The following is a 14,911-nucleotide window of genomic DNA, read 5'->3' on the forward strand; positions in this document are numbered from 1 at the left end:
CTAGTTGAAGTCTGATTTTTTTTCAAATTTTTAACAGTTGTTGTATGGGGTAATGCTGATTTTCATAGCTGCAGAGCCCTAACTCTGAGTCTCAAGTGTCACACAAATACCTGGGGTTGCTGGAAACGACCAGGTTATATACCAACAGCTCGGTATCACAGACTTTATAAATAACAGTTACTGCTCCTGAACATATATGACTGCTGTAAGAATTTGCAATCTAGGACCCTTTACAATAGGCCCCAACCTGATAACCCATGTTCTGGACTTCAATTCACCGAGTTTTTATAGCATAGTTAGTCCATATGAGCCAGGTATAATAATATTTGTCTTTTTGTTTCTCCCATTTCATTCAACTTACTGTCCTCAAGGTTCATTCACCTAGTTGCATGCCTCAAAACTTCATTCCTTCTTGCAGCAATTCAGTAGTCTGTTGTATGTATATACCACAGTTCCTCCTTCCATTCCTCAGTTTTTGTACCCTTAGACCACCTCCATCCATAAGCCTTCTGTTCTCGAAGACTTTTTTTCTATCCAAATTTTCTTCTCCTAAACATTTGTATCTTTCTTAGGAAATACTTTCCGTGTTCTCATCTACCTATTTACTCATTTGAGCTTCTCTGAGATATGTGGACACTCTAATGAAGCTAAAGATTTCGAGATCCATGCAAACTATAATCAATAAGTACTTAAATATATATTTAGAAGAAGGCAGAACATCTATGAAATGTATTTTTTTTTTTTTTTTTACTGCTTTCTCATAAGACATTCAATAAGTTCTCTCAAGGTCTTTGGAGTCACTTTTTATTTCTTTTCATTGTGACACCATCCAGAGATGGGCCTTGAGAAATGAACAAGAGGGTGTGTGCATTCATACAAACACACATTTATCTGTGTATGTGTATGTAAGTGTAGGTCTTTATACCCACCATCGCCTTACATTAGAAACTCTTACTGATATTGTTGGGATTGTTTGTAAAGAGTTAAAGTCAGTTAAAATGGGAAATTATTTTTTTAAAAAAGACACATACATTCCTTAGACACTCTATTTTTATTTAAAATTTCTGTAAATATGCATCAGTTCACCACTCTTAATGGAGGACAAGTTCTTTTCTTTGAATATGGGTCTGCTGATTGAGGTGCCCTTTAATGTTATTGCATAAACCACACCATGTGTATCACTTTCAATTTCTGGTTACAGTCTTTTCAAGTGAATGAAAAAATTAAAGCCACTTTAAGCAAAACTATCTTAGTACAGAATCCTAGAATTTTATAATTTTCTTCCCAATCTTTTATAATTATGCTTTTACCTAGTACAAAGGCAATTTTTAGTGATGCAGCTTTAACAAGTATTTCAAAAGCATTTAACTCATATTTTTGTACCTTTATTTCACTGGTTTATATCGTATTTAATTAAATTAACAATACTTTAATAAGGAGCACAAAAGGCATAAATGGGTTTGGAAATATACACAATATACTTGTTAAGTCAGCAGCTCAATTGACAGGAACAAATGTGAATTATTGGTTCATTTGGCAAGTTACTTAAGTAAAGGTTGATAAGGAATGTCTTGATCATGTGTGATAGTCACAGAGATGCCATATCCTTATTTACCTGCCCATGGATAATGCCTTTATATGTTATATACATTATTTGTTTAGATTAAGTAATCATTCATCTAGAGCCCCATATTATTTACCTTTTTTGTATATCTTACATGATATTTTGCCTGTAGTTGGCACTTAATATATTCTTGTTGTATGAATAAAAGGAAGGAATAAGTGAATGAATAAAGGAATGAATGAACATAGTATTTCCAAGCAATTATTATGCTACTTTATCACTTTTTATAGCTGAAATTTATGTGGCCAAAAAAAAAAAAAAAAGACATCAGAGGGGAAAATGCACATGTATATAAACTGAGAGTATAAAGAACATAGTGAAAAAGGTGGTATTTGTAAATGACTTACTAATTATTTTCCTAAATAAAAGCACATATGCATCGGCAAAATCAAACAGCATTAACATGTGAGATGGATATGCAAAAACTCCCTACTGACCCTTAATCTTTCCCTCAAATATAATTATTGTTTCTTGAGTGTCCTTCCAAAAAAATTCATTAACCAACTCTTTAAATACAAATACCCTGTCCTCTTTTCTGCCCCTTGTTTCTTTCACTTGTATTGGAGATCTTGCCTTGTCATTAAATAGTTCTACTTCATTCTTTCTAATAACTACATAGTATCCAGTTTATGACTGACTCTTAATTTATATACCCAATACCTAACCTAATATTAATGGGCCATTTCGTTGTTTTCAGTAGCTTTGCTTTTATGATTATGCTGTAATGAACACCCTCTGTGTGTGTCTGTGTATTCTATCAGTATATCCTTCAGGTGAATTCCTAGCATGAAATTTCTGTGTCAGAAAGACGGTGAACTCTTAATTTTGATTATAGCTGCCAAATCACCACCAAGAAAATTAAACCACTTACACTCTTATGAAACTGTGTTTGATTATTTTGATTGCAGGTTAAAAATTGTGAGGGAGGTAAGACATATTTTCACAGTTTTAGTCACCTGTTAAGGCTTAAGTTTTTTCTTTTTCACTGGCTTGCTCACAGTCTTTGCTTATTTTCCTATTACATTGTTTCCTTGGCAATGGCTTTTATTTTTCAATCTCCTGAGGATTGGGAGAAGAGAATATGACAATCAATGTTTTGTCTTTAGAAAGTCAAACAGCTATCCCTTAAAGCATTGTAGGCAGGTAAGGTTTAATTAGGGATGTGGCGCTTCAGTGAGGAACAAGGATCTGTTATATTTACAATTATCTCAACAAATTAAGGAGTAGCAGGAATTGCAGGAAAATTTCCCTCTCATGTTGGAGGAAGGATAATCGTCCTTGCCTCTTTCATCTTCCAAATTTCATGCAATTGCCTTCTTGGTGGGGTTTGTGCTAATTAGTCAACTGGCAAGAGAGATTTCAACAGGGCATCCAGTTGGAAGCTTACTGGCAAGGAAGTCTGTCCAATGTAGTTTCTAGGTATCCAGCCCTCGATATACAAGGGAGGACACAGCTGGGTGAAGATGGTACTTCCAAGTACCAACAAACACAATCCAATCAGAGGAGAAGCTTTGCTCACACCACACACACAGCTGTTGTTGTTTTGGTCTCTCCTCCGTCTAAGAATGCTCTATTCCTTCTCAGTTATCAAATTCAAATACATTCCACATCTGTTCTTCCTATTCCTCACACACTTCCCTCGAATTCCAGTCCACACCGACCCATCCAAATACAGTTCTTGAAATATAATGTTTTGCACTAGTTCCTACTATTCCTTTTGAGAATTAATGCCCAATTAGGTTATAAACTCCCTGAGAATGGAACTGTGTTTATAGTTCCTTGGAGCATCCGATAATATAGCTTCTGGATGGACGCCCAGTTGATAATCAATAATTTCTTGCAAGTTCACTAATTAGCCCAAGGTGGTCACCTACTGTGTACAATGTGCCAAGAAAAATGACTGGCCCCTGAGGTCACATTATTGACCACTGGGCAGGGTGGTTAAATGCCACTGGAAAGGCTGAGTGGTTCTGTCACTTTGGGTAAATTATTTTCCTTCCACACTGGTGCTCACATCAGTAGAATAAGAGACTGGACTAGATCAGTGACTCTTAAAGCTTTCAGGATCATGATTTTCAGGATCACCTTATTAAAGCTAAGGGTGCTTTCCTTAGAGAAGATGCAAATAGGGTTCCTGCATACAGTCTTGCATATAATTTCTGAGAGCCACCAGATACTTGGATGAAATGATTTTTAGGATTCCACCCAATTCTGATACCCTGGTTGGATTCTAACATTGCCTATGGAAACTGCTTCTTCCCACCACGATGAACCAGTGAGTGGGTCTTGATTGCTTGAATCAGTTTATTGGGTTTTAAGTCGTGAGGCATCGCATCTGCCTCATCTGAACTCTTCTGCCCAACCTCCTTCCGAAGTCATGCCACTGCTCCATGAGGATCCCAGCCTGAGCCCATCCCCTACTTGGGAAGGTGGTTTGAGTGCACACTATCCTTTCTAATGGCTGTCCATGTTTACCTGTGACAGAAGCACGTTCCAATTCAACTTCTCTGCCTCTAGCCTTTTCACTGGGGGAATTGCCAGGATGCTGTTGCTATGGTGATTTGACTAGCAGCTTTGTAGTTCGGTTAAAATAATTGTCTTCAGTCAAAAAAAGATAAAGCTGTTTTTAAGGATGATTTAAGACAATGCTTTTGCCTGGGTTATCTCTTTCTTAACCTCACCTTTGCACTTTTGTATCTCAAGAAACTAAAAACATTCAAAGGAAATGCCCGTGATGAAATCGGAGGCAGAATGGTAAAGATTTTGGTCTGGGATTGGCTTTCTTTTCTCACTCTGTATAATGAAATTAAATGTTTATGGTTTCAGTCTCTTATTCATTAAAAATAGGTTTCCTTTCCTGCATTAAATGAACAACAGATACAAAATGATGTCCTTTTAAATTTTTTGGCTGTAATTTTTGCATGAAGATGTCCACAGATATTTGTGGCTAGTCCTGAGAAAGCAACAGCGCATTCTGGGAGCGGATATAGGTGATTTCCTCTATAAACATCACAGCGAAAGATGGGCAAAGGATAACAGGAGAGTTTTAATCTAAAGATCACATCTTTCTGAGTTTACTTTTAGGTATCCCTTGTGACTTCCCCTGTGAAGTGATTTCATTCTAATTTTGAGTTGGTAAATGTGTTCCTTTTGATGCAGGTTTTCTCTTTGATGATAAAGTTAGTTTACATGCTATGTCCATCTTTAGGGAAAAACCATCAGGAAAGAGAAAGAAGCTCTGCTCCCTCTGGTGGGTATGCCTTCTGAACTGTATTTCTCCAAACACTGGATTTCTTATGAAAAATGGCCCCAGAAACCTCTCATCAGCACTGTGAGCCTGAGGAGGCATCCATTTACCATTTAGTGGCATAAGGACTCCATTGTATTTGGTATTCAACAATTCCAAATGAAATGAAAAACTAGGAGACCCTATATCAAAGAAATCCATATATCACCCAGGCATCTCCTTTTAGCAAAGTGAGTATTTCTTTGTCTGGTGAGTTGTTCCTAAAGGACAAACATCCATCTTTTTAGTGTCTGCAACTGGAGGTATTTAAAAATAGAGCACGCATGAGGTGGCCAGGAAACAAGCTAAAGGATGGAGAATTCCTACCCATCCCAATATCGCCCCAATTCTTCGCCCTGACATCAAGGATCATATTAATCTAATGGTAATTAGGGTAAGCCCTATCAAGCCCAGATTGGGTTCACCATTTATCAGCTGTGTGACCTTCAGCAAATTACTTACCTTTTCAGTACCTTAGTTACCTCCCCTGTAAAGAAAAAGGGTGAGGGTGTGGAGGCGATGTGGGAGATGGTTAATAATAGTAACTAGTGCATAGGATAGTTGTGAGAAATAAATGAGTTAAAGTAGTAGGACAATGCTTGGCACCTGCAAGCACCTGATAAGAGGTGCCAGTATCAGCTATTAACACAAAACCTCCCCTCCAGCGAGGCCATGCATGCTGTCCCCTAGCCATGCACAATTATTCCAAACTTTCAATTTGCAGTTCTTGGGACCTGGAAAGCTCTCCTTTCTCCTTCCCAACTAGGCAAGCCGTATATAGCAGTGCTGTCCAATGGAAATATAATACAAGCCACATAAAAGATTTTTTTTTCTTTCTAATGGTGGCATTAAAGATGTAATAAGAAACACATGAAATTAATTTTCTTTTTCTTTTTCTCTTTTTTTGCATGGGCAGGCACCGGGAATTGAACCTGGGTCTCTGGCATGGCAGGCAAGAACTCTGTCTGCTGAGCCACCATGGCCTGCCCTGAAATTAATTTTAACAATATATTTTCTTTAACCCACGCTATCTAAAATATCATTTCAAAATATAATCAACGTAAAAATTATGGGTGATATATTTTACCTCCTTTTTTTTTCTTTAAAATGGGATGTGCCTTTTACACCTACAGCACATCTCAATACAGAGTAGCCCATGTGCAGCTAGTAGTACCTCACTGGAACATGCAGGCATAGAGTAAGTAAATGGCCCTGGGTTACTAGCTCTGTGACTTAGGTAAATCTCCTAAGCAATGGCTAACATATACTAAGTGTTTCCAATATGATCGAATGTATATATCCCTCATTTAATCTTTTTTAAAAATATTTTTATTCATAAACCTTCACACACATACATTCCCTACATGGTGTACAATCAGTGGCTCACAATGTCATCACATAGCTGTGTATTCATCACCATGATCATTTCTCAGAAGATTTGCATCACTTCAGAAAAAGAAATAAAAAGAAAAAACTCATACATAGCACACCCCTGACTCTTTCCTCTCATTGCCCTCATTTAATCTTCAGTACTTTTATTCCTTCATTTTAGAGATGGGGAAACTGAGACTTATATTAAATAGCAGCTAGCAAATGGTGGTGTCTGCATTTGAACTTGGCTCTGTCCAGCTCCAGGGTCTGCGCTTTCACCCTTAATATATTGCCACCTTGGTGGGAGCTCTCAGCAAAGTTCGGCCTTCTCTACAGGGTCCTCAGAAGGATGTGCGAAAACTCCGCAAGTTGGTACAATTGTCCAATTTGTTAAGAGTAAGAATGGCCATGAAGAGAACCTTCTTGGGTTTTCCCATAGCAATTCCTTCACTTTATCTCCCTCTAAAATTTTTATTTGTTTTTTTTTGTTTGTTTTTAAAACAAGCCAAGTGAACTTTATTTAAAAAAAATGCATAAGGCCTATTTCTTGCTTAGGAGTTTACTTATAAATAAATCAAATTTCTCTTTTTGACACTTTCTATGTGGCCTTGCCAAAGCAAGACCTCAAAAAATTAGTCGTATAACTTGTTATTGTTTCTCTCCACGGAAATCTTTACTAAAAGGCGAAAGACGTACACGATCTGAAGAGAAACCTGAATATTACATTTGTTTATTTTATGAACAGACTGGGAAGAGGTGGAATCTGTGCCCTCCTGACCTGGGGGTGGCGGCTGCTGAGGGCAGGCTTGTTTAGGAGACACCCGGAAGGCAGAGTCCTTGAAAGGAGACTCCGAGGTGGAGATCTCTGCCTTGCAGTCAAGGCCGTGCAAGGAGAAGCAGATGCACTTTAAACAGTGCTTAAAACCGGCCCTACAAAGGAGCTACTTGCTTTTACTGGCAGGAACTTACAAATTATAAGCCATGATTTAAAATCAGCGGCACTTTTCAGATGGGAAATGTGAACTCATTTTTATGAGTCTTGTTTCCAGAGTCCGCAGGCCGTTACTTTGCACAGCCAGTGGGCTTCCCTTCCCTCGGGTATTTCTGACCTATTGCTTTTTTTTTTTTTTTCCTTTTTCATCAATTAAGGCCAGATTTCGACAGGAGTTGGACCTTAATCAAAGAGCGCATCCAGATGGACTCCATGGTCATCAAGGGCCTCGTCCCGGACACCAAATACCAGTTTGCCGTGAGAGCCACGAACCTCCACGGCCGCAGCCCCCGCAGCCGGCCCAGCAGCACAGCCCGTACCCTCCGTGAGTACCAACACGCTTCCCAGGGGCAGGCCAGCACCCGCTCTACTGGGGTTCTTGGAGCCCCAAGGAAGGATGGCCCGGGGGTGGCCGTTCTCAGGCTCTCCTCCCCTGGCTTTCCCAGGCCTTTGGAAGGTTCAGACTTGTGACAGCAATACAGGCTGTTTCCATGTGCAGAAGGTCACCCGATTTATTTTTGCATCATCCTCAGGGGGTTTGAGGGCAGTTTTCTATCCTGATCACAGAACAGACCGCAGAACAAGATGACATGCAGACCTCTCCTCCCCCTTCGTCTTTTGAGAGGACGCGTTAATCTTGCAATCACAGGAGAAAAACAAGGCTCCCAGGCTTTCTGGGTTACTGTTTACCTGCAAATCAGGGACATCCAAGTAAAATCAACTCCTCTGGAAGACGGTCAGTAGGGACTGAAGAAGTTATTGAAAAGCTCTTGTGCAACAGCATGCTGACCTGTAATCTAGGGTCTACCAGATAGCACAAGGAAATTCCTTTCTCTCGCAGTGTCTCTCCAGAGGGCTGGAGGAGATGGGACCAGTTTTGTCAAATTACCTTGGGGATCTTGTTACAAGTGAGGTTCTGATTCTAGTCTGGTGTCTAACAAGCTCCCACATGATTCCGAGAACCATACTTCCATTAGCAAGGGCTTAGACCACCTTTCCATCCCTACTTAGAAATCTTTTGTGTTTTGGAAGTGGGAAACACATTTACATGAATCTAGGACCCTGGGAAGTGGCGCGATCTCAGGACTGACGTGTTGGCACTTTTTAATTTCAAGATTCTATAATATTTTCAGTTTTCCCTCCAGGTTCCTATGTTTGAGGAGCCCTGCAGCTACCCACTGATGCTCTTTACCCATGAAGAGTGTTTGCGGAAAAGAAACTGAACTGTTAGCTAATTTTCCAGTGTCTAAGATGAAGCCCTCTTTTTGTTATCCACACAAACGACTCCCCTCTCCTTACAAAACACCCACACAGAGGATTTCCATGCTCACTGCTCTTTTCATGGGTGAAAGTTCACATGTTCTCCAAGTCCTAGAAATTTCAGCACTTCCCCGCATCACCCTTACCCTAACCTTGGATGTGAAGTCTCCTTCCTTCAAATTGAGTTGTTGATGTATATGGTGAGGCCACATCCCAGCATGTGCACATGCATTTGTGTGCAAGCACACACACACACACACACACACACACACACACACACACACACAGTGATCACCCAGCAGTTGTTTCACTTCTATCCTTTAGAATCTCGAAGTTTAAACTCCCCACACACATGCCAAGTGGTGAAGCGCCTTCTATTTTAAGGGAGAACCTCTTTCTACTGTAGCTGGGTGAGGTCTACCCTGTGATCTTTGGTTAGAATTAGTGATGCATGGCCCAGACTTGGGCTACGTCACCTGGGGATGGGCTTCAGGATCTGACTGGACTTGGAAACATTTCGTATGTCATTTCTTGTTACAAAGTCTGCATGCTTCTCTGTGCCGTGTGGACCCATTTCTATCCTCCCCCCAGCTGTTGAACTCCTCTGGTCCTGTTTTTGTGAGCTGACCTGGGCTCACCTCTTTCCTTCTACTCCTTAGCATCCCCTTCTGCACAGAGTCAAGAAAATAGAAAGGGATGAGATAGAGCAACTCAGGCTGGCTCACATGTGTGTGTGTGTGTGTGTAGGCTCCCGTGTGTGTGTGTGTGTAGGCTCACTGTGTATGTAGGCTCGTGTGTTTGTGTGTAGGCTCATGTGTGTGGAGGCTCGTGTGTGTGCGGAGGCTCACGTGTGTCTGTGTGTAAGCTCACGTGTGTGTGTGTGTGTGTGTGGAGGCTCACATGTGTGTGTGGAGGTTGGAGTGCAGGAAGGGAGGGTGGGTGGGGGCATCTGGGTGCTTTATTTTTTTTTTTAACTCATCTGGTCTTGTCTTGGAGTTTCTGATAATTATTTCCCAACTTTGTGGACTAAGTGAGAGAAGGCATGTGAAATTGCTTTATTATATACGCAATGTTTTATTATAATTGGTCTCCTATGTGAAGTAAAATGTAAAAATTTCAAAGTAATTGTGTGCATGGGAGGTAGACAAAACCAAGCTGATTCAGTGAAAACTCTCAATTTTGAAATATTCTAAAATAAAAACAGTTTCACTGCTTTTACGTATATTCAACATCCCAAATTAAGGTAACAGAAAACAAGTTCATTGGACAGCCTGGTTAATGAATATGTGAGAATATGCTGTAATTGGTATTTCAATTGTGTTTTTTTCCATGATCACTTCTAATGTTTGAGAAGACTTTTACTTTGGCACTTTCACACTTGTTTTGGTTTTGGTGTAGATTATTATTTTACTTCCAAAACCCACTTCCCCCCATGGGTAAAATTACCTAGTTATCAAACAGCGCTTATCTGTATTCCAAATATCTGCGGTACCGTTGAGAAAGCCTACTATGAGCCAGGCACGCTCTGCACAAAATCATCTACAAAATCCCGTTTAATCTTCCCAAACCCTGTGCTGGCTGGAGGAACAGTATCCCCTTTTTATGGAATTAAACACACAAACACACACACACACACACCAACCAAGTCTTTAAGAGGTTATGTATTTTGCCAAGATTTTGCAGGATTTGAACTCAACTGTAAAACTGTTTCCCTGAGACTTAAATTAAGAAGTTAATTATTTTTTTTCTAGTGCACAGTGGCATGAGTATGGGTAAGTCCCCAAATTAGCTAAGTACAGGGGGAACAGTCCCTCTGGACTCCACGGACTAAGGAGTCTCTGAGAGCACAAGCAAAACCTACACAAATTTTTAAAGAACACTTGCGAAGTATATCGTTTATCAAGACAAGTGAGTCAAACATGTATGCAGTGCAGAAATTCAACCAGTGTGCTTTTGAAATAGGCCTGGTAGTTTGCAGTGCGCAATCTTTCTGATTCGTTGCTGCTCAAGCCAAGCCGTTTTAAGGCTTTGACCCCACCCCCACCCCTGCACCCCTGAATGAATTTGTGGTAGCAGTATTGCTACCATCGGGCTTTCTCCAGTCTCACTCCTCTCACGCATGCCCACTTGCCTACTCCCTGAACAGGGAACCTCAGAACAGGAGGTCCCCAAGGAACGTTTCCATCCCACCCTGGACCACCTGCCATTCCCTGGGGGCTCCTCTGTTACCTGCTTATCTCAGGATGGAACCTAGATTCTTTTGCGAGGAAAGATAACACTTCAGCTCTGTTGACAAGGGAGGCATTTTCTCACTGGGCCTGTTAATGCCAGACCTTATTAACAGTTTAATTGCTTAATGGGGCAGTGGGTAGATTTGAGTAGCTCCTGGGTACACAGTTAATGAAAGGCAGGCCCAATGCTGTAGTTAATTGGTGCGCAGCCGAAGAATCTTTGTTGGTCTGACTGGCCTCTTGACATGTCCCATATGTCCCTCAGCTCCACAAAATTACAAGGAGAATGGGAAGAAAAAAATTAAGACATTTCAGTGTCCAGTTCCTGTAATGACAAAGAGGATCATTTTCATGACCTTGAACAATAATGGTGTCGCCCGTACTGACTTCCATCCTTTCACCAGATGGATATTTTGCTCCTATTAGGAGATAGAAAGAAGAGAAATATCATGATCTCTCACTGAAAGGTTTAGGAGGCGAAAGGGAGAGAAAGAAGTACGGGCGAGTTTATTTCTGCGCTCTGGGGCTGAGCTCACCAAATCCAAGATGGAGGGAGGCGAGTCAGAGCCTGGGTGATGGCGTGGGTGGCTTTTAAGCAAGGGGGTCAGGTGACATCCAAAAGAGGCGGTTCTCCGGAAGTCAGGTGGTCAGAAGGGGCGGTTCTCCGGAAGTCAGGTGGTCGGAAGGGGCGGTTCTCTGGAAGTCAGGTGGTCAGAAGGGGCGGTTCCAGAAACCACGTTGGGAGGGGCGACACAGCCTCCACAGCTCCAGTTACAGTGTCCTTCCCGGTTCCCCCAAGGTAACACTCACTTCTTACCCTGTTCTGCTATAGTTTTAGCTGGCCAGGAAGAAATACCAGCAACATTATAATTTGCATTATTATTCCATGGCATTCTTTTTCTCCTGTGGTTTATCCAAGGCTGTGCCAAAACTGGGGGTCTGGTGAGCCCTGTGGATACATATGCACGAGTGGCTTTGTAGGACATCTTTTGCCCCTTCTGGAGGTCTGTTATTCTCTGGGACACAAGCTTAGCTTCTTCAAGAAGGATGGAAACACGTATAAGGAAATGAACATTAAATAATGAAAATGGCAGAAATAACAGCTCACATGTCTTCTTTCTTTGTCCAGAAGACAAATGACGCTCAATTAAAAACAACTCATATGTGTGACCAGCACTGCAATGATGTAGCCTTCCCTCCTTCTTCGCACTGCAGACTGTTTAATTTTTAATCTTATATCCTCATAAGACAGGCAGAGAAAGAACCAATAAAATGTTCACCGAAGTGAAATTGGTATTCTCGGGGCGGTCCCCCCAGTGGAAAATGTGCTTTCTGTTCCTAGCAGAAGCCAAGCTCTTTGTTGCCTCAGGGCTTTTGCACCTGCTATTTCTTCTGTTAGAACTCGTTTTTTTCTAGATCTTTCCATGATCCTCCCCCACCCCATCTTCTTTTAGACCATAACTCAAATGTCCCTTCCTCAGACAGGCTTTGCTGACCTTCGTAGTAACTGTTATCTCAACCCCATTACCCTGTTTTATTTTCTCCTCAGTACTTTCACCGCATGAAACTATTTTATTATCTGTATAAATAATATCTTAGCCTCTTGGATAAGCTCCACACTGATGCTGAGATGATTTGTTCAAGGTTGTGTTCCTGATACCCTGTACAAAGTAGCGCTCAATAAATATTTATTGAGTATAATGAATAAGTGACTGAATATGACTCAGGCTGAGAGCTTGTGACAGCTTAGAAGGCAGATAACTTTCTACTGCCACTGTCTGGGAAATCCAAAGAGATGGTGGGAGGAGAGAGTTTTTCCAGAAACCCACACCAACCAAAAGTGAATTCCCCCATTGGCAAGGTTCATAGGCAAAGCTGAACTCCAGAATTGCGATGTGACACAAACAAGAAAAAGATAAATAGAGGAGGAGAGAAAGGGAGAAGAAAGGGAAGGAGAGAAGGAGGAAGGAAGGAAAAGAGGGAGGGAGCAAACCCAGAGAGTTTGAATTCAAGGCGGTAGGAATAGAAAAGAGAAGTCCTTGAGAGAAATTCCAGAGATACGAAAAAAGTAGGATTTGCTCGTAAGGAAGGTAAAGAAGAGAGAGGCATTTTCTAACTTTCAACCCAAACCTTCATTTACATCCTGTATTCTTTCTTGATCATTAGATTAATCTTTAACATTTCTATACTTCAGTACATTTCCCCCTGGTTCTAATAAGTCTAAATTATGGTCTCAGTTCTCAGGGATTGTATAGTGAGGTTTGAGGGAATGTTTGGCTTTGATTTGGTTTTTGCTCCACTGTTTTCTACAACAGTTTCAGATATTTCCTCTTCCATTGAGCTGAGAAAGACCCACTTTGGCTTAAATTAATTAAATTTCTTATAGTAAACCGGATTCCATACTGCTTCCTGCCACCCACTTTTCTCCTCTCTACCTCCGTGGTTACTCAGACATTGCTCTGTACAGCTATTGTTGCTTGTGTATCTGCTGACACCCTTGGTCAAACAACTTTCGTGTGGGTATGTGGCTTTTGTGCAGTTTTGCTCTGAGATTGAGGGCCTTGTTTTTAATTGCCTGACTGTGTCCCTAGAGACCAGCTTTGGCAAGCCAAGCTCCTGGATGTATGTTGTCACATGTGTCACCCCAGAGTAGATTTCCTTTACTCCTGACTGCTGCTAAGGGCTCCTGTTTCGTTGCAATGCCCCTAAACTGGCTCCAGCTATGAGCAGAGGAGAAGCAAGTAGAAGATGCAAGGTTGACATGCACTAGTCATTGGTAGGGAAGCAATCAGGAAGGAACCGGAAGCAGCTTCTTCTAAAATCTCCAGGTCTTATCTCCACTCTCCAGCTGTGCTACCTCTTTTGTTCATGCCTACGAAAAGTCCCTGGCCTACCCTTGAAAACTCCTCACCACCCACAAACATCTGTGCCTTTACACAGAACAGAATCCCACAGGTAAGTCTTGACCTGACAGGGATCTCTTCTTTTATCATTCACTGTGGGACCTTGGGAAAGTCACGTAATCTCTCTGGGCCTCTGCTTCCTCATCTCTAAAACGTCTGAGGTGTGTAATCTTTTCTACTTCTTGGGATTGTTTTGAGGAAACACATGTGTTAGCAGAAGTTCAAAACATCTGCCTGCATTTCACGAGGGAGGCGACACTGATGGACAATTTCCCGTGCATTTCCTGAAGGATGGGGTGATTGCACGTGGGTGACCAGCAGCCGGTCTATATGTTTTTCTTTTTGACTCCATGTCCTGAGCCCTGTGCTTGGAACTTTACATTAGATATTAGAATGCCAGAGCTCAGAGCCGGAGGTCCAAGAGCACATCCTCTGAAGTGGAGGAACAGAAGAGACTAGACGAGTTGGTGCAAATCGAATCGTTAGAATAGATGTCGGTCAGTTAGCTCTAAAAAACTGCAGTGATCAGAAATCAGAGAATTAAAACTGCAAGCCACAATGAACTTTGCTAACAAAATTTCGTGTCTTTCATTGGTCAAGCACATCCTGGATTTGGGCAAAAAGAAGGGAAAAGATGGTAAAAGGAAAGAACCCCCCGGCAGAGTTAAAATACCTTGCCTCTAGTTTGTTTGTTTGTAACCTCCCCAAAGTTAACCATTTACTAGACCGGAGATAAGCAAATTTTTTCTGTAAAGCACAAGATAGGAAATATTTTAAGATTTTTGGCCAACCATTGTAGCATAAAGGCAACCATAGAAAAAAATATGTAAATTAATGTGCATGACTGTGTTTCAATAAATATTTTGGCACTGAAGTTTGAATTTCTTTATGAAAATCCTTGTATAAGAAAGACAACCCTCCTTATCTCATGTACAAAAATAAGCAATGGACCAGATTTGCTGATCTCTGCTCGGGTTCCCCCTCCCTCAAATTTTAAGAGATTCTCCAGGAAATGTGATAAAGCGCCTCATTGATAATAATTTTGTAAAGCCCGGAAAGAATCAATTAGTGCGTTTTGATGAAATTGTTCCCTTGATGAAAGTCCCTGCCATTTAATTTTCACATGAATATTCTTAAATGAGAGAGCTGCATTCAGACAGGCTTGTGCTGCTCTCCAAGGAGAAGGAAAAGGAGAAAAAGCTGAGATGCGGTTGCTTTGCTCTGCATTACTCCAGAAGCTTGAGG

At 41.2% G+C, this 14,911-nt stretch overlaps 1 protein-coding gene and 1 non-coding gene across 4 annotated transcripts in view; one reads left to right on the top strand and one right to left on the bottom strand.

The window, feature by feature from the left end:
* Window positions 1-14,911, top strand: part of EGFLAM (EGF like, fibronectin type III and laminin G domains) — a 206,647-nt gene that overhangs the window by 108,105 nt on the left and 83,631 nt on the right. For all 3 annotated transcript variants that reach the window (XM_077117011.1, XM_077117012.1, XM_077117014.1), the window contains one exon: window positions 7,431-7,597. In XM_077117011.1, the coding sequence (XP_076973126.1) occupies window positions 7,431-7,597 (167 nt within the window). The remainder of the gene's footprint in view (window positions 1-7,430; window positions 7,598-14,911) is intronic.
* LOC143647542 (U5 spliceosomal RNA) lies at window positions 6,886-7,002 on the bottom strand. Its single transcript, XR_013158154.1, has one exon. It is a non-coding gene; the product is annotated as a U5 spliceosomal RNA (small nuclear RNA).

Source organism: Tamandua tetradactyla, chromosome 9 (assembly GCF_023851605.1).
Source record: "Tamandua tetradactyla isolate mTamTet1 chromosome 9, mTamTet1.pri, whole genome shotgun sequence".
Lineage (NCBI taxonomy): Eukaryota > Metazoa > Chordata > Mammalia > Pilosa > Myrmecophagidae > Tamandua > Tamandua tetradactyla.